Source organism: Delphinus delphis, chromosome 10, assembly GCF_949987515.2.
Source record: "Delphinus delphis chromosome 10, mDelDel1.2, whole genome shotgun sequence".
Taxonomy (NCBI): domain Eukaryota; kingdom Metazoa; phylum Chordata; class Mammalia; order Artiodactyla; family Delphinidae; genus Delphinus; species Delphinus delphis.
In genome coordinates, this window is record NC_082692.2 from 39,404,727 (window position 1) to 39,425,540 (window position 20,814).

General features: G+C 43.0%; 1 protein-coding gene across 7 annotated transcripts in view; it reads right to left on the bottom strand.

Annotated features, from left to right (window-relative positions):
• Positions 1-20,814, bottom strand: part of ANKS1A (ankyrin repeat and sterile alpha motif domain containing 1A) — a 187,626-nt gene that overhangs the window by 76,333 nt on the left and 90,479 nt on the right. For all 7 annotated transcript variants that reach the window (XM_060021970.1, XM_060021969.1, XM_060021972.1 and 4 more), the window contains 2 exons: positions 19,406-19,498; positions 14,581-14,701 (listed from right to left, as the gene is read on the bottom strand). In XM_060021970.1, the coding sequence (XP_059877953.1) occupies positions 14,581-14,701; positions 19,406-19,498 (214 nt within the window). The remainder of the gene's footprint in view (positions 1-14,580; positions 14,702-19,405; positions 19,499-20,814) is intronic.

Consider the following 20,814-nt stretch of genomic DNA (forward strand, 5'->3'; position numbering starts at 1 on the left):
TGGCAAGCAGCAACAGAGGGAAAAAAATGGAAGTCATAATCCACAACCTGCAACTTCTGGAATTCCTTAACTGAAAGTACAAAACAAACCAGCAGAGAAATAACTGCTTCCTTCCTCAGAGGGAGGCGATTCAGAGTTCCACGCCTCATCCTTCCTTCCTCAGGGAGCACAGACTTTTCTACTTTTTTTTTTCACTCTTTCTTTTTCTTTTCTTTTCTTTCCTTTCTTTTTTTTTTTTGTTTTTTTGTTTTTTTGAGAATGTACACATCTCACTCCTTCCAAAGCCTCCCAGCTGCTCCTATTTGTTTAAGTTTAACCTTAGTTGATCCACTGAAATCAAAATGGTCTGATTTGTCAATGTCAAGAGACATGTGCAGTTCTCCTGAGACGGCCCTAACATCCCAGAAACCTGACACTACCGGCTCGTGAGGCCAACTACTACTGTACACTCCCCTGAAGTATCAAATACCTCTGCCCTGAAGTAGCATAAATAATTGATCAAATCAGAGTCCAATATCAGTATCACACTGGGACACCCAAGGGGCTCTCCCTGCATGAACTCAGAACCATTAGAGATTTTAACCCACATCAGCAGGGCAGATGACAACCCTGTGTCCAGTACTAGTTCACATTCCACAGCTAATATTCAGCTCTACTTTCTTTGTGAGTGGAATCTACGGTATATACACCAAATGATTCCCTAGTCTGCCCCAAGCTCTCCAAACTGTTCATGAGAGCAGAGAATCTCGGAATCCAAAGGGTCAAGTTCAACTATTTTTACAGATGAGAAATCTAAGGCCCTCAGGCCTTCTGTGGTTTGTCCGGAGTGGTGGGGGAGAAGGCTCTAACCTAGGCATCTGAGCACCTGGCTCTGGTCCTGCTGTTCTACTCTCTTGCTGTGTGGCCTTGGCAGTGATCACATCTTGCTGGGCTTCAGTATCTAAAATAAATAGGTTGGCTGCATGGTCCTTAAAAATCCCTTTTATGTTCTGATAGTGATGAGAAGCCAAGTCTCCAGCGTACTGTGATGGCACACTTCCCCCTTGGGGTGCTGCAGAGCCCCGCCTGGATGTCTCTCCCGGGGCTGCCTGCAGAGCACCCTCCCTCCCTCATCATGGCCTGCAGCCCCAAGGCAGTCAGGTGAGGAGGGGCACGCTTCATAACCATGACACTTTGCTGCCCAAGCATGATGCCAGGGTCCTACAATGCTGGCTCTTCCAGGGCAGCGTTTCAGGAAGGACCCCAACAACCAGCTCCCCGCATGAGCCCACTGCCCTGAGGTCTGGGCAGGGATACGGTTCCACGCACCTCACCCTCTCAAGAACAGTTTGGTCTCCACAGTCGGCTCAGCTTTTGGCAAGTCTGCAGAGGCTGCTGAGGGGGCAGCCAAGTCCACTTTATGGCTCTGATTACTTATCCACAGGAGCCCAGAAGTATGAACTTTGGCATCTCCTTCCTCTATACTTGACTGCTTCAGGACTTTCACACCCCGAACTCACTCATCCCACACCCCATAGGTCAAGTCCAGAGCACTGAACAAGCACTGAACATCCTGAATCACGTCTCTAGGGAAGAAGATGTGCTGAGTACGTAAGAGTTCCACACAGCTTCACTCAGGCCTCAGGAAGCCCTGACTTCCAGGCTATGAACACCACGTATGACAACTGACAGCGTGCAAGAAGTGCCCTGTGGGGCTGCACAGTGGGACCACATGACCATCTAATGGTGGTTCGGGACAGCGGGACTTCCTAGGAGAGGTTGATGGGGAGAGTTAACCAGGGTGTGAAATTCGCCACCTCCAGGACTATATTCTGATGGCTGACTTCCTCCAGATTCTGGCCCAAGGTGCAGTGTCCCCCTGACTGCCTCTGAACTCGAAAGAGAGCGCTGATAACAGGAGCACAGGCTTCTCTTCCTTTCCACCAGCTTCTAGCTCCTTATTTAACAATTTTTTTGAGGAGATGGGAGTCCAACAACAAAAGAAAAACACCAGTCCAGAACTGGGAGTGAGCCAGGCTCACACTGCCTGGGTGGACCTTGGAACCCAGGCCACAGGGAATGTTCTGACTGCTGCTGAGGGAGCCAACAATGAAGGCCCTGTCCAACAGCCACGCATTCATGCGAGTCATCAATGGAGAAAGAGGGACAGATGCCAAGAGCTCAGTACCAGACACATGCTGGAGGAAGGAAGTGGGCAGAAAGAAGGAACTTATGGAACTTATGGAACTTATGGAAGGAGGAAATATGTGAAGAGCAAGAATTTCCGAGGGTCATAATCCCATTAGAGAAACCACAATCCACCAGAGTAGAAGAAATCATGGAAAGGGATGCTCATAATGAGACAACTTACCCAGGCAATTCCCTAGGAAAGACACCTTGGTATTTAAAAAGCTTGTCAAGATCTAAGAACCCCAGGATCTCAACAAGCTGGTGTTCTCTTTCCCATAAAAAACTATATCCAAGGCTAAGCTAGATTTCCTGGCAAATCAATGAGTGGGAAAAGATCTACTCAATGGTCCCTTCCTTCTGTAAAGTCAGGATAATATTAGGTCTCTTAGGGACAAGGTGTTAGCAATATAATGTACTGATCAAAAGCTAGATTCCCCACCCACCCACCCAAAGCCAGATCTTGAGCAAATTACTTTTCTGTGCCTGGTATTGTCATCGATAATTTTGGGATCTTAATAGTACTTATTTCATAAGCTTGTTATGAGAATTAAATTATATATGTGAAGCATTTAGGACCATGCCTGGCACATGCCAGCTCTCAAGAGATGGTAACAACTGTTGTTCTCCACACAGGGTCCATAACAACATATTCTGCTCACAGATGAGACCAACTACTTCTCTGTTCCTCGCAGATTTGTCACAAGGATCGTCAGCGACAGTGTACGTGACAAGTACCAACATCCATTGCCTTCATCATCCTTATAACTCTCGACAGCAGAAGGAGGGGACAGAAGGTAATACAGTGAGAATGCTGAAGTGAGAAACTGAGATAGGCCCCAGAATTGTCACTGTGACCACCCATTCCCACAATCCGCATGTGCACAATGTCTGTCTTCAGGGGGCACCTGAAGATATAAAGATGAAGACAAGGACTCTGCTCCACGAGCTTACTAGCTATTGGAAGAGACCAGCATATAAAGAAATGACTAGAATGCAAGGCAAAGATTAATAGATGCTTTAAGTATAAACCAAATGCACTGTGCAGTGAGCAGAAAGGAGAGTGTGATAACTTTGAACCAGGAGGCTTCTCAGAAGAGGTAGATTTTTGAGCTGGGTATTGAAGGAGAAGAAAGGCCTTGACAGGCTTAAAGAGAAGTGGAAATATTTTAGAAAAATCAGTGACAGGAACCTTGTGCCCAGGGGCTCGTGGACTCGCAGGCTCGCAGAAGAGAACCCTCAGGCCCGAGGTCTTCCTTCAACTGAGAATCACTATGCTCCCACCCTGGGAATTCCACAGCTTTTCCAACCCTCCTCCTATGCTGCCCCCAGCACTCCTCACAACCTGCCCTTCTAGGAGAGAAACTAAGAGGGAACAGGACACGGGGAGGGCTGTGTCCTTACTCTCCCCATACATCAAGGCCAGCTGCTCCACTGAATACTAGGACACCCCAGTATGCTAATTCCCAGTCCCTTCGACTTTCCATTTTTATTCATTCTGGGTGCGCATTTTTCTTTTACCCTGTGACCTACTGAAGCAAGGGGTCTTCTATGCTGCATTTTAATTACTATCATGATCCATGGGGATTCTCAAGGGCTTCTGAATGATAACATTTTAACATTTACACATTATCAGTCACCTCTGCCCATTTAAATGAGGGCTGAAAAATGCAGCTCATGTGAGGACTTGCAACGTTAAATCAATCCTCAGGCTCCGAGGAGAAGGCTGGGATACTCCAGTTTCCTGGGCTGTTCTGTTTTCTTTGTTCCCTTAGGATTGGAACCTTCCAAATGCTTAGTCACTGTGGTGATCATCAGAAACTGTGTGTGCCCAGGGAACTCCCAAGTCCATGGCTGCTTTTGGAGGGTCACCGTGCTTTCCTCAGAAAGAAGGCACCGAGTATGTTATGGAGACATTTGCTGGAGATCGTGATCTGATAAGACAAATAGACTGAGAGTCCTTTCTGATCCATGACAACCAGAGAAATAGAAGAAGATCTGGACCGGGATTCAAGAGGTCCAAGTTGGAGCCCCAGCCCTGTGACTTTTCCTCTCTGGGTCTCTTTCAAAAAATGAACGGCTGGGATGCATTCTCTAGGGCTTTGAGATTTAGTACGGTTTGAATCTGTGATTAGATGACCTAAGTTCCCTTCCAGCTTTGTGACATTAAAACATGAATAGTAGCAGGGCTTCAGGGGAAATGATTTAACCTCATGGTTAAACAGGCTTTGGATTCGGCCACGCTAGAGCTTAAGGGCCAGCTCTAATGCCTAACTTTTTCTTCCTCATCTTAAACAGGGATAAAAATAGCCTCTACTCGGAAGATTTGTCTTGAGCTATTCAATGACCTAATCAGTGTAACTGAACTCGGCACGCAGCTGGCCCATAAGACGCGTTCAGTTAACATAAGCTGCCATCATTATCATCATTTTTTATCTACAACCATTTCCAAACTGCTCTTCAAGCTAACACTGAACAGTCTCGTTTCCTTTCTCCCGACTCTACAAAGGAGACAGGGTTCTTCTAAGTGGCCCTATGAACCAGGCAAAATGAAACTCAAATGCCAGGGAAGGTCCAGCCGTCTTGCAAGTTTGGTTCAGGGTGATGTGTAACAGCACGGTGGAGAATGCTCAGGTCAGGAACCACCTCCACCCACGGCAGCACCCACGGGCACAGCCCAGCTTTGGGACTCAGGACTGTTCTACCTGGACTTGGTCCTGATTAACTGACAGCTCCCCTATTTCCCTAAACTCTTCCTAAAGAGTCTGTTCACTGCCTGCTGTTGGACCCCCTGGCCCCTCAGACTCCCCTATTCAATATTACCAGCTCTGCCTGGATCAGTTTCCAACCGGCCATAATATTTAACCGTGCCCAATTTAATAGCACACTTGCCATCTCTGTTTCCCTTGATCTTCTGCCAGTTCCAACACTGGGTATTCACAACCATTTGCTTTCTCTTCTCCAGCTGCTGGAATGTTGAGCCCTGCTGAATACTCAAGAAACAACTGACTGAGTCCTCTACCAATGTATTTAACTCAGCTGTCTTCCATTAGCTACCAAGTATTAGGTACTAGTTCTTCTGTGCCGGACACTGTGCTAAGCATGTCCTTTTTTAATAGTCACAGCAACCGTGAGGGAAGAATTTGTAACCCTACTTTACCTGTCGAAACTGAGGCTTAAAGAGGTTAAATGGCTTCCTCAAGGCCTCCAGCCAAGAAGTGGTAGACAGGAATTCAAACGTGAGTCTGACTACCAGGCTCAGCCGACCTTTTATTCACCTTTTGAAAACTATGACATCCCCGTAAGATCAATTTCTCGCCTCTGCCACTCTTTTCTAATCGTCATCTTTCCCATAGCACCTATACTCTTGGAGGATAATCGCACCAATTTCCTGAGAAGGTCTAGGTCAAACTTCCTGAACTATTTTCAACATGATGTCAAAATCTGGGGATAATTTCATCTCTTCCCAATTGCCTCAGAGAAGTACCTCCCCATCTAGGATTTACCAATGGTCAATTGTCCAATTTTTCTAGTCTTTGTCCTTCTAGCTCTTTCTGTATCATTTGAAACTGTTTACCAGTTGTCCCCAGTACACACTCTCTCATGGGATTTTTTTTAGATTGGCTCACAGCCACCTAGAATACAGACTACATTTCTCATCTTTGTGGCTAGGTGCAGCCATGTGACCAAGCTCTGGTCAATGGGTTTTATAAGTGAGAATGGTATGTGCAACTTTTGAGAGCTGTCTTTAAAGTACTCTTCTTCTCTCCTTTCCTCTGGCCTGTGCTGATAGCTTGAACTTGAATAGTCATCCTGACCTATGAGACGGCAGAAGCAGACCGGGTCCTTGACCATCATGAGCTGCCATACTAGCCCTGGACTCCTTACTTCTGGACTTCTATCTTGTTTAAACCACAGTGATTTGGGGGTTTTTGGAAGTTCCGTGATGGCTTCTAAGACACTGCATTATCCTGGTTATCTTCCCATGTTTTTCCTTTATTTTCCTCTAAAAGTAAGTTCTATTCTTGACCTCTTCAATCTCTCTAGTCTTTCCCTCAGCAATTTTCTCTTATGTTATCCATCACCTCAATGTGGATGATTCATGAATCTGTATTTCTAATCCTTACATCTCTCTTGAACATCAGACCCACATTTCCAAGTGCTTATCGAGTATTTTTAGCTGGATATTCTGGTACCTGAAACATCTCAAACTTAACCTGTCCAAAATTGAACTTAATGTACTTCCTCAAATGCGCCCCTCCTTCAATTCCCTATTCTGTTAGTTGCACGATATTTCCCCAAATAACCAGGCTCAAAACCTTAGAATCATCCTCAATACTCTCTCCTCCTCTTTCATCCATATTTGGTTGTAAGATCCTGTTAATGCTACATCTTCAAAACCTCTGCTATCCATATTCTCCTTCCTATCACTTTCTATTATCCCCCTAGTTTGGGCTCTAATTTCCTTCAAGAGATTTCTTGAAGTCTCTTGACTTCAGGGTATTCCTGACTCCAGTCTCTCCCAAGTGCAATCTAAATTCTACAATTATACAAACAGTCAGCCCTCCATATCCATGGGTTCTGCATCTGTGGATTCAACCAATCACATATTGAAAATATTCAGAAAAAAAAATTTCCAGAAAGTTCCAAAAAGCAAAACTTGAATTTACCATGTGCCAGCAACTATCGTACTTATATAGCATTTACATTGTATTAGGTATTAGAAGTAATCTAGAGATGATTTAAAGTATCCAGGAGGATACAGGTAGGTTATATATGAAAACTGTGTCATTTTATATAAGGGACTTGAGGGTCTGAGGATTTTGGTATCTAGGGGGTGGGGGGGTGGGGGGGTACCCTGGAACAAATCCCCTGAGGATACCAAGTGACGACTGTACTTAAAGTGTGGCTTCTATCCTGTCACCTCATTCAAAAAGCTTCAACAATACTTCATGGTCTTTGGAATAAAGACTGCCATTTGAGATCCTGTATTCTACGACTAGTCCTTTGTTCGAGCCAAACTGGATTATTTTCCATTCTCCAAACATGCTATCATCTCCTGTCATCTTCCTGTTATTTATGCCACTCCCTCTGTCTGGAAGGCCCTCTCCTTCCTCCTTATTTCTGCCAATCAAGTACAATTCTCTGTTTTGGGGTTCAGCTCAAATGCACTTCTTTCATAAAGCCATCCCTGATCTCTTACACTGACACAATTTATTCCTCTTTGAACTCTGAAATTACTTTTATACCACTTTACATGAATTTAACATATTCTGCCCTTTTATGATTATTTTACATATGTCTCATGTATACATATTGTATATAATGGCTGTTGATACATTTGGTGAAAGAAAATATAGATGCATAGCTGACAAAGTTCTAACTTGTTCCATAATGGAAAGAAAAGTAAACTATTCCAACTCAGAAATATAAATTGATAAGAGCAAGACAGTTATATAGTAGGGCTCCTCTAATGCAAGGGGTGAGAGAAGAGGAAGCTGCTGAAGATGAGGCTTAATTGTTAAACTCTCTCATTTACATTTTTTGCCTTTGGGAAAAGCATCCAAATTTACAGCTTGGAATCTACCAAGAATATCTAGCCTGGACTTCCCAGCAAAGATGGTGGACTGAATACAGGTACTTATTTAAATCTTCTTCCCAAAGTCTTACTAAACTAATAGTAAAAGTGGGCCTCCTACTATAAGATGTGCAAATGAAAGTACCCCCAAGAAAACTCAATCCCAAGTTGCCAAAGGGAAAAGCCAAAATTCACACTATAGAATTCCCCGAAGGCTCAGAAATTGGCAGCCCTTTGGATGTGGGAGTAGAGGGAGAAGCTAAAATAATATTTTCCTCCCCTCCAAGAAGACTGAGGTCTTCATACTCGTGCACAAACTTCACGTGGACCTAAATGCACAGCTCTCGGGAATACTGATTTAACTGCATCTTAAAACCTCCGAAGTGTAGCTGTGTGCCAAAGAGTCCACATGTATCACTGTCTTCAGATAATCATGCATCACTGTCCTAAGTTAAGTAACCACTTCACCTGGACCTAAGCACTATTAGTGGATGCTGCAGAAAAGCACCACAGAGAACAATGACTTTTAGAGCTCCTGGCTACTTTCCTATTTGCTAGCAAACCTGTAAAGTTGTCCACTGTTTCTCTGGGCAGTAGCAGGCCCCCAATGTCCAGTGGGCAAAGAGTAGAGAAATAAGTGATACACAAAACACTGCTCTGCTATGCTAGTCCTGTATAAAGATTTCAGAAGACTTCTTCTACATTGGAAACAATTGAAATAACAGAGGAATATCTAGTCGGATAAAATTGTCATAAAATCTGGGCCTAGTGCCTTCGTGGGGGAAGGGAGATGGGCTTTCTACTTCATGGATCTATTAAAGCTTTCTCCTTCTGGGAAGATTTTTCACTGTGAAGGTTTGTCCTGCATGGCGCAAGATGCTTAGGATTCCTGGTCACTGGGCACTGAATGCCAGTAGTAACCCCTCCTCAGCTAGTCACTGTGATGGACCAATAATTCACCCAGACAATTCATCCCAGGAGGATGGTAGAAACTTCTAACTAACCAAATAAAAAAAATTATTCTTATAAATTCTTTCTATTTATTTTTAAAATCTCTGCATTTATGGTTTTATATTTCTTATATTATTCCTACATGTTGTATTTCCCTTTTCTTGATCAGAAATATCGAGATATTTTAAAAAACAGACAAGTTTTCATTGCAATATTCAAGTCTATTGCTTTTTTCATTTTTTAATTTCATTCTTTGTTTTCCTTGTTTTCTTTCTGTGTTTAACTGAGGTGTACCTGCATACCATAAAGTAGGTGATGTGTACTATCTGCTTTTATCTTTATTAATTCCTCTCTGATACTTTCTTTTGGTTAAGTTTTAGTCTTTCTTATTTTTTAACAAATGAATTTAAGGATAAAAACTTTCCTCTGAGTGCCACTTTGGTCAAATATTATCGGTATTTATACAAAGTATTTCTACTACCATTAGTTTCTAAGTAGAAAAGTGGAAAGGAAAAAGATAGGCAACTCATAGACTAAATATATAATACTAATCAACAAGATAAGGTGCTCAATTTCACTAGATCAGGCAAATGCCAAATTCTAAAGTCACTTTTTTTGCTTACCATGGTAAAGAGCATTAAAACGTGATAATATTCCATGTTAGTAAAGGTATAGGGAAAAGAGCATGCTCGTTCACCATTAAGGAAGGGCCATGGGGCTCCACCAATTAGATCTAGACATGTACCTACACTTTGACCTGCTAATTCTACTTTCTATCAATGTCTTTTAGAGAAATGCTCGTATAAGCATGTAAGAATGTCTGTATGGAATGTCCACAGCCGCATAAATTATAACAGAAATAATACTGAAGACAACATAAACATACATCAGCTAGAGAATAGAAAAATGAGTTATGGGATATTTAACAAAAATTTTAAAAGAATAAGGTAGATTTTAGGACTGTGACAAAACTGTATTTATGATCTATGAACAAGGTAAATTGTAAAAAAAAAAAGTTTGCATAACAGTTTGTAAAATATGATCCTATTTTAGGTTAAAAACAAACAAAATCTCACATGGTCACTTTTATATTAAGATAGCAAAGGGCCTGAAGCACACAGCATACTTTCAAACTATGGCCACCAATGGCAACTGTGGGTAGCAGAGAATCTGAGCATTTTGTGTGCATTCACTTTTCTATTATTTGAAATTTTTCTTTCCAGTGAACTAAAATGAATGTAACTTTAAAATGTAATTTTTAAAAAATCTCCTATCCCAGCCCTCACATTGTAGTTTCCTCAATTATAAAGGAGGAGCTGAAAGCTCTGGTAGTCTCATTAACATGGCCTTTTTGAAAACTGATGAATTAATTCATAAAAGCTGCCTAAGATAATGACATTAGTGGAAAAGCAGGCAAAATTTAATATGTACTAACATGCGACATCATCAGCTGACTTGCCTCACTTTTACCAATCCTAACAGGCATTTCTTCCAGGCTACTGAGAAATTGGCAGAGCCTATTTTCATATTTAATGTCTCAACTCCTTTGTCTGAAAGCTCTTTGAGTGATCTAAGCAGCTAGCCTGGAGGCAGGCACACCTCCCATGCTGTGGTTCAATTAAATCTGTTTCCTCTACTGCCCACTCTCAACAGTTAGCCCAATGCTGCAGAGCTGGAAGAAACCAAAGCAAAGGAGGATGAGATGTGAGGTCAGAAATCCTCCTTGGTAGTTCTCTCCTTAACCTGGAGATTTCTTAACCTGAGGATAGAAGGGCACTTGGCCCCATTTATGAAGTTCATCTGGGAAAGTTTCCCCTTTCATTCCTTTCAAAGGCTGAGCCAGCTATCTTGTAGGGGTTCCAGATCAAGCCTTTGAAAGAAAGAATTAGAATCTCACTCCTCCACGATACTAAAGATTCTTCCCTCACTAAGAACCACTTTCAAACAGAGCATTAAATTAACTGAGAACTTGTTCTTCAACGGTTAATTTCAGTATGATTTATTACTAAACAACTAGAGTAGGCATCAATGCTCCACTCCACTCTCTTTAAAGCTTTAATTAAAAATCCACCAACATGAGTGGAAGACTTAATACAGTTAAGATATCAGTTCTTCCCAAACTGCTATAGAGACTCAACACAAAATTCCAAGAAAAACCCCAGCAGGACTTTTTGTAGAAATCAATAAGCTGATTCTAAAATTTTGTCTGGAAAGATAAAAGAACTAGAATACCTAAAACAATTCTGAAAAAGAGTATAACAAAGTAGCAAAGGCAATTCCATGGAGAAAGGACAGTCTTTCCAACAAATAGTGCTAAAACAATTGGACATTCATGTGCAAAAAAATATATCGCTACCCATACCACACACCATATAAAAAATTAACTCAAAATGAATCATAGATCTAAATGTATACCTAAAGCTATAAAATTTATAGAAAAAATATAGGAAAAAATATTCGTGACCTTATCTATGAAAAAAAAAGGATTAATCGAGCTTCATCAAAATTAAGAAACTCTGCTCTTCAAAAGACACTGTTAAGGGAATAAACAGACAAATCACAGACTAGGAGAAAATAATATATCTGATAAAGAACTTATATCCAAAATATATAAAGAATCTTTACAACTCAATAATAATAAACAACCCAATTTTTTTGATGAGCAAAAGATGTTGAAATGGCAACTTCAGTAGATGCAAGGATGGCAAAGAATCACATTAATAGACGCTCCACATCATTAGTCATTAGGGAAATGCAAATTAAATCCAGAATGAAATATCACTACACACCTATTAGAATGGCTAAAATTTTAAAATACTGACAATATTAAGTGCTGGGGAACACACACAGCAATTGTAATCCTGACGGGAATGCAAAATGGTAGAACCATTCTGGAAAATGGTTTCACAGTTTCTTATAAAGTTAAGCATGTATTTATATAGGACCCAGCAATTTCATTTCTTGCATTTACCCAAGAGAAATGAAACCTATGTTCACACAAAAACCTGTATGTAAATGTTTATAGTAGCTTTATTTGCAATTGCCAAAAACTGTAAATGGCCCAAATGGCCCTCAACTAGAAAATGGATAAACTGTGGTATGTCCATACAATGGAATACTACTCAGAAATGAAAAGGAACAAATACAAATTACTAATACATGCAACAAGTATGAGTCTCAAATGAATTATGCTAAGTGAAAGGGACCAGACTCAAAAGGGTACTGGAAAATTGTGATTCATAGGAAATATATATATATATTTGGCCATTCGGATGACCAAAATATATTTCTCAGATACACCTGGTCTTCATCCATAGTTCCTGGCTTACAGTTCCCAAAACCCAAGGAATTTTCTGATTGATAAGCTGTTAATGAAGGTGACTTTTGGTTAGTTGGTTGGTTAGTTGGTTTTTGGCTGTGCTGTGCAGCTTGTGGGATCTTGGTTCCCCAACCAGGGACTGAACCCACGCCACAGCAGTGAAAGTCCTAACCACTGGACAGCCAGGGAATTCCCGGAAGGTGACTTTTGGATACCACCCCAGGGTGGGGGCTGGTTGCCAGGAGAACCAACCATGTGATTAGAGGGTTGGAACTTTCGGTCCCATCCCGATTTCCCAGGGAAGGGAGAGGGGGTTTGAGGTTGAATCAATGCCATTAGCAGATGATTTAGTCAATCATGACTGTGCAATGAAGTCTCCATAAAAACCAAAAAAGACAGCTTTTTGGTCCCTTTTTTTCCCCAAGGGCTTCCACATGGGGGAAACCAGAACACTTTTGCATGCCACCATGCCAGGCCCCAAGCTCCAGGAGTACAGAAGCTCTGTTCGGGACCTCGCCCTATGTATCTCTACATGTGGCTGTTGATTTGTATCCTTTAATATCCTTTTAAAATAAATCGGTAATCTAGTGAAGTAAATGGGTTTTCCTGAGTTCCGTGAGGCATTCTAGCAAATCAATTGAACCTGAGAAGAGGGTCGTGGGAACCTCTGATTTATAGCTAGTCAGAAAATAATATATCTGATAAACAACTTATATCCAGGTTCAAGTCCAGGTAACAACCTGGACTTGCAACTGGCATCCTAAGTTGGAGGGAGTCACTGGATCCTCCATTTTGTAGCCAGTTGGTCAGAAGCACAGATGTTAACCTGGGCTTGTGATCAGCATCTGAAGTGGAGGGCGGTCTTGTGGGACTGAGCCCTTTACCTGTGGAATCTGATTCTATCCCCAGGTAGATAGTGTCAGAATTAAGTTGAATTCTCATACACCCCACTGACGTATACACACACACACACACACACACACACACACACACACACACACACACACACACACACACACACACTGGAACTGGGTCTGGGAACCCTTTTCAGGTACGTACTATATGATTCCATTTATACGACATTCTGGAAAAGGCAAAATCATTGCGACAGACATTGGCGCAGTGACTGCCCAGGGTAAGGGAGGGGGGCAGGACTGACAACAAAGGTACACAGGAGAATCTTTTGGTGATGAAACTGTTCTGTATCTTGATTGTGGCGGCAGTCAAACGACTGTATGTACCAAAACTCACAGAACTGTACACAAAAAGGGTAAATTTTACTGTTTCTAAATCACAACTTTTTTTAAAAGCTCCAAATGGAAACCATTAAAACAAATCAAAACAACTACCATGAAAATAACCACAAAATTTCTGCATTTAAGGAGGAGAAACCTTTTACACAGGACCATTAAAAATAAGGTCTGCAGTGTCAGACACATCTGCACACATTCTCTTAGCCACTCCTACCCTGACAGGCCTCATAAAGGGTACTTCAAAAGACACCACTGCATCCCCCAGTCTTACCTGAACCATGGGCTGTCAGAGGACTGAAGGAAGCAGTAATAATACCCCGTGAAGGACCTGGGACCTGCAAGCGATAGAGAGCTGCGAGAGGCCGCAGGAGTTCCTTCAAACTGCAAGGGGAATTGCACTGCCCCTTCTTGTTCTTCCTTAGGAGGCAGAGGTTGTCCCAAATGCTCCAGCGGTGCACACTCACCCCTGTCGGGACCACATTTACCCTGCCTGGCTGGTTCTCAGTCCTGCAGCCCTCACCCCTCGCAGAGGAAACTGAATTTTGCAGAGGCGATGAAAGTAGGCCAAGGCGACAGAGCACTCCAGTTACCGGGTGGCAGCCAATCACGGGCCCCTCCCCAGAAGTGTCTCAGTCTGAGGTCAGGACTCAAAGCAGAGTCTGTGCCGGCAGCCTGAACCCAAGGGGAATGACTTGTTGGGCTTGTTTTTCCACCACATTAACTTGAGGGTTTGTGATTTGAGACCCCAAATCAATCTCTGCCACAATGCTGGCAGCCTCCCCTCCCACGGCACTCACCTAGTCTGACCCAACCTTTTCCTTGCTTCGCACGCTGAAAGGTGACAAGACCACTCCAGCCCAAGGTATTGAAAATGAAAGGCCATAATACACCCACTGCCCAGACTGCCCTGAAACCCAACTTCCCCAGCCCAAGGAACACCATCATCTCCCTCCGCCCAGGATCACAAACTTTAAAAATCCTTTCAGGACTTCCCTGGTGGCGCAGTGGTTAAGAATCTGCCTGCCAACGCAGGGGACACGGGTTCCAGCCCTGGTCTGGGAAGATCCCACGTGCCGCGGAGCAACCAAGCCCGTGCGCCACAACTACTGAGCCTGTGCTCCAGAGCCCACGAGCCACAACTACTGAAGCCCACGCGCCTAGAGCCCGTGCTCCGCAACAAGAGAAGCCACTGCAATGAGAAGCCCGTGTGCAGCAACGAAGACCCAACGCAGCCATAAATAAATAAATAAGTTAATTTAAAAAAAAAATCCTTTCAGAGTTGTTTCTGCCAGGAGCAGGGGTGGGGGCTCTACCTTTTGTCTTTCCGTCCACGGATGCCAGCTTCTTTGTCTCTGCTGTCAGCAGTAGCTCATAAGGATGCTCGTCCTCCTCCCTGGCTGCGCTCCCCTGAATCCAGGGTCTCACGGTCAAGACCTAAGAGAAACAAACACCACGGTCCTTCTCAGGTGGGGGGCTAACACCCAGACAGGTTATGTCAAACAAATTTGAGATTACTGGCTCCTTTTTCATCAGAGGGGAAGAGAAGGTAAATACATCAAGTGTCACAGGGAATCAAAATGCTTTCCTGGCTACACACCTGGACCTCAAATCTCAATGGCCTTGGATTAAAATATTCCCCTTTCCTTCCCTCATTTCATCCTTCAAAATGCCATAAAATCCAAGATCCTCCCCTCCCCTGCCTCTTCCCTCTTCAGTGTTCTGCAGGATCTTTCTGTGGGTAACACCTCCCAAGCGGTTTTTAGCCACCATGCATCATAAGGCCTACTTTCTTCATGCTTCTTTCCTAATATGCTCACACAGTACCCCAAGGCTGGGATCCTTCCCCTCTTCTCAAGAGGGAATCAGCATGACTTCTGACTGACCCTGACTGACTGATATTTACTAGGAACAAAGCATTCTGTAAATCCTTCTCTATTTTTGTAAGCCCTTCCTCATAGGCCCTGTGGGTTATAGACGAGGATTTCCCCAAAGCTGGCTTCCTACCACACCTATGAAAATGCGATTTTAAATCAATTCCACCAATCTCTGTTCTGAAAAGAGGCAAGTGGATGGGCAGTAGGAATTTCAGTGGAGAAAAAGCAGCTCTGTCTCCTGAGAAATTCCTAACCCAGGCAGCCAAGTGTCTCTGATGAAATGACTGACCAGAGCTGGCCCCTACACCTGCCAACTGGCTTGAGTCAGCTGGGGGCCTGGTGGCCACAGCCAGTCACGGTACCAGAGGGGCCAGGCATCTCGAACCAAGCCAGAAACACCACGATCAGTGCTACAGTCACACTGAGAGAGAGAATGGAGATACCTGCTTTAGAGGATAATTCTAGCTCATCTCTCCTAAGAAGCCAATGTGTTTCACAGGCAAATTAAGAATAATCATAGACTGGCAATTAGGAAAGCCAACCAAAGCACAAAATCTCTTCTTGAGCAGTTTGGCTAGAACAAGTAATATATTATGAACGAGGGGGTGAGCGGGGTTCACAAGTCCACCTAACAAACAACAGGACCCTACAAGTGTGGCACTGTGGTGCCACTGAAACCTCCTCCTTCACTGATGTGCCCCACGGCCCACCGGAAACAAAGCAGGTTTGTGATTCAGTAGGATCTTGCTTCTTGGAGGCATAGCTCACAGCGTTACAGCCTAATGAGACAACACAGATTCTAGCAGCCTCAGACTCAGTGAGAGACTGCAGCTCCTGTTTTGTTAACAAGGCTGCCACTCCAAAGGCAGGATGGTGGTCTCTCCAAAATTCTGCTAAGCACAGCAGGAACCTCCACTGACTGAGAGCCACCTGGAAGCTAAAAGCTATTTCATTACAATGAGCTACTTGCCTGTATTACTTATTCCTTTTGCTTCTTCACAGGAACACAATTAAGGGAACAAAGAGGGACCATTAAGCAGTTCAGACAGTGTCAACTTAATACCACAGGCTTTACTGACAGGAATTTGTGTTCTGCAAGTTTACACACCCAGAGCCATCACTTAGGCAGAGCCCTGGAAATCTGATTCTGTGAGTGTTCTGCGCACAGCAAGAGCTCTCACATAGCCCCAGGCAGACTTCTGTGAGAGGTATCTGACAGCCTGGGTGCCCGGCCTATAATACCCTTTCTTCCCAAGCAGGATGGGTCTGATGACTTCCATCTGGAAAATCAGACCCACTGGACCTGTGTTTGCTGCATGCCTGGCTCTTGTGCACAAGTGGAAGCAGGGAACCAGCAAACGGCAGAGCTGGAAGGGACCCGAACCATCACAGTCACAGCTAGAGAGTACCTGGTTCCAGCTCCTTCCTTTTGCAGGTGACAAAACCCGGTTACACAGAGAGCTCCCAGCAGAGCCAGGGCCATAAAATTCACTCCCCTTGATTCTGGATCAAGCTGGCCTCATTTTTTTTCTGGAAAGTGTGGTTTCTCCACCCAATTCAGAATCCTCTCCCTCCTTCAGATGTCTAATGAGTGTCCCCTGCTCATACCCACACAACTCGTAGGGTGATCTTTTCCTCTTGGTCCTGGCCTCTGCCAGCTATGGGATTAAAATCTCACCAAAAAAGCAATAAACTGCTTTTCTTCAAGTCTTCCTAGCTCCCACTCAAGAAGCCCTGTGTCATAGTGAATATGGCAATAACTGATTCACAACAAAGGATTCTGCTCTTTACTAAATTACTCCTTAATCTTTTTCCCCTTTCTTCCAGGGCTTGCAATAAATCAAACCAAAAAAAAAAAAACTATTCTCTGCTACATGGAAAGCAACATTTTTGCTGCAGAGCAAAGCGACTACCAGTTACCACCCAACTGTGACCAATGGAATGGCCAGTTGGGGTGTGGGCAGCTTTCTGGGAAGAGATACCACAGCAGCTGCAACTTCCCATGAACATTTAGCACATCTAAGCATAGAGAAGGCACCGGTCAGTCCGATGCAGTTGGCAGCCCCTTTGGTGGGGCAAAAACAGCTAACTAGCTTGTGTGTGTGCACACGCATATGTGAAAATGTTTAATTTTTTTTAAGACAGTTTCATGATCTGGTCATTACTCTGATCAGCTCTCCTGGAGTCAGTATACTCAGCTTCTCTTAAAGGCTTTTAAGGGCCATCTGACAATGAGAAGCCTCAAGAACAGTAAACGAACACTGGGTCAGATTGCTCGCCTGCTAGGATATGAATGAGGTTTAGGGTATTAAAGCTTTGAGAGTATAAGAAATGAAGATGGTGAAGAATACAGTCCAAAAAAAAAAAGTCTATTTCTGGAGAAGACTTATCCACTCAGACTATAGCAAACAGAATCTGTCTTGATCATTAAAAGGATAATAACCCAGAGCACATCATCTCTATATTTATGTACTTATAATCATCACTTAGGAAGCAAAGCCAGGGTTCTCAGGGTCTTCCAAATACTGACTATGGTTGTCCAACTGATCCAGGATTCCAGGCTATTCGGAGGCGAGTCCTAGAAGATGTAGCTCAGACACAGTCTCCAATCCAGGAGAGTAATAGGGATATTTCTCCCCCTACTTTTTTTTTTTTTTTTTTTTTTTTTGCGGTACGCAGGCCCCTCACTGCTGTGGCCTCTCCTGTTGCGGAGCACAGTCTCCAGACGCACAAGCTCAGTGGCCATGGCTGATGGGCCCAGCCACTCTGCGGCATGTGGGATCCTCCCGGACCGGGGCACGACCCCGTGTCCCCTGCATCGGCAGGCGGACTCTCAACCACTGCGCCACCAGGGAAGCCCTCCCCCTACTTTTTGATACAGTATTATTGCCAAACTGTATGCCCTAGAAAGTCCTGGGAGAAAAGAAAGTGCTGGTTATCCAATAGTTCTTTAGGAGCCTTGCCCTTACCCTTGGGCACCAGAAAATTTAATCCAAGTCCTTGTTAAAGAGGTGGTATAGGGCATTTACACAGACCCAGCCCCAACTGAATACGCTCTATATTACTAGGTTTCTCCTTGTAAAAAGGGAGTAATAAAGCAAACCTCTATATAAAAACGTGTAGGGGTTTACTACATGCGCTTGTATCTGCTGGCAATGTATTATTACCCTAGAGCCTGTAATTCTAGAGACCCCTTAGTTGAGTCATGATAGTAAGTATTTTGTAATTAAGGGATAGGAAGAAATAAGGACGGAATTTGTACCTAGCACAGAAATCATCCCTATCTCCAACACTGACTTTACATTCTAAAAAGGGCTTCCTTGTATTTATACATTTTGTCAAACTGATGTCATCCTTCTGGTTGCATATGTTTATATTAAATAAAAGAACCTGTCTCACTGGATGGTCCATGGCAGTAAAAAAAACTTAACTCCGACTTCTGGGGACAAAGTAATGAGACTTAATTGACTAGTTTATGTTAGCTGGTTTTTAAGTTAAAGAACAATAGGGCATTGAATGAGCTACAAAAAACTATTGAAATTATACAATATTTTGAATAAACAATAAATATATTCTCTGAATGGCAGGAAGTGTTAAAGGAGCATTGTGAAGATGAAAGGTTAAGGAAAACATGATTTTCTTCATATACCTAAGTGAGAAGGTTGAACCATTTGCCCCAGGATAACATTTCTTTTTTGAAAAGGTGAACTATTCTTTTCAAATTACCTCCTTTGATTTCCCCTGCCCCCATGACTCTTATTTCTCTTCTAGTTGAGTTTTCATGACATTTTCCATGTCTGTCCTGGTGCAGATTCTTCATATGAAATGAAGAGGGAAATTGCAAAAACAGAAATAAGGCCTTTTGGGTCACAAGCATCAAAGCTTGCTAATCTGACCCAGTCTAGAGAACAGTGATTAGGGGGATACTCCACACTTTGTATCAAAAGACAACACAGGTACAAGAGCCAAAAGTGAGACTGTTTAGCCTAATGGAGCCAGGAAAATGTGCATGTTTGGCTTCCCATGTGGCACGGCTGATCAATAATTGGCCCATCTGCTAGAGAGCCTAGTAAAATTCCTTGCTCAGTACTTCTGAGTGAGTTTGAAAGGTCCTACTTTGGATTACTGATATACACAATGCAAATTTACTAATCCAAAGAGGTGATAAAAACAATGACAAAGCAAAGTCTTCTTTAAGCACGCATTTGATGCACTTTCCAAAAAATCATATTTCAGTGATGGGAGTAAACCTTCAACCCTCTACCTCAGAAGCTGTCAAGGGAAAATACTTCTTATCTATGCGGTCTTCCTCCTCTTCATCGGGTGGTGGTTTTGCTGGAGGCGGAGGACGTTCCCTCTGTAGAAGAGAAAAAATAAGTATTTTACTATGTCTTTTTTCAAGAATTTAACTCTTTGGTTTACTCTTATCTCAGTCTTTGGAAATAAAAAAGAATAATGTAAAGAATTCCCCTGAAAGACTAAACTCAACGTTTAGTATCTGAACAAGATGGAGAACCCTGCACACATACACAATTCAATTAGCATTGCTCTTTGTTTTTTGATGTTTGTAGCAGAGACTATAAACACCTCTGTCATATCCTTGACCACAGTGAGAAATATCAGCACTGAAAACACACAACTACCTCATCAGAAAATGTCCTTCATGATACTGATACACAAACTCGAGTATAGGAAAACCAGTGGCTCAACTTCCAATCTACTCTAAAAAGAGGAAACACTAAATCAAAAGAATCAACTTGTCAGAGTTCTAACAAACCAAAATTATTAGGGAAGTAATGAGGAAAGCAATCAAGGACAAAAACATCAACTCCTGCTCAAACTTGAATGTTATTCAAACCTCAGAACTGTCTCTTATCCTTGGTCACCTCCTTCAGTGATTACTATTATGTACCATTAGCATATGAAAACCCTATTTCATCTCAGCCCATTTAAAAAAGGACTATTTGTCAGTTATCTGCCCTTGCAGGGGTTGGCAAGCTTTTTCTTAAAGGGCTACACAGTAAATATTTTAGGGTTTGCAGTAAACTCTGCCACTGGGGCACAAACGTAGCCACAGAAAATATGTGAATGACTGGGCATGGCTATGTTCCAAATACAACTTTATTCACAAAAACAGGCAGCTGTCTGTGGGCCTTGGTTCACCAACCCCCTGCTCTAGAGCAAGAAACTCACTGAAGACGGGATTATCTAGATCATGGGTAGACAGTATCAGGAATACACAGAATGATCTTTGGTGAAAGAAGGCTGAAGAGAGTTTTGCCACTGTCCCTGCTGTACTTTTAGCGTCTTTATATCCCACAGTCCTATTTATGCCTGAGAGTCAATGTTCCTACAGGGAAGGGGGTGGGAACCTGAAACAGGAGTTGACCTGCCAGCTCCTTCCCTGGCTTGCAGGTTAGTCCACTGTGTTGCTAGAACGAGAGTATTTTTACACGTCGGTGTGGAGGTGAGTGTTGAATTATGTGACAGCCTCAGAGAAACCTGCAAGGAAAGACACTTCTCATGTTTTAGGAGCCGCCGGGTTAGTTAGCACTTGGCATCCATGATCTCTCTGTTAAACACGCTTTACTGCTTGGTATTATATCATGATACGACTCCAAAACAAGTTCATATGGTCAAGCTGAACAAAGCTTTTGAGGTCAGATTTCCCAC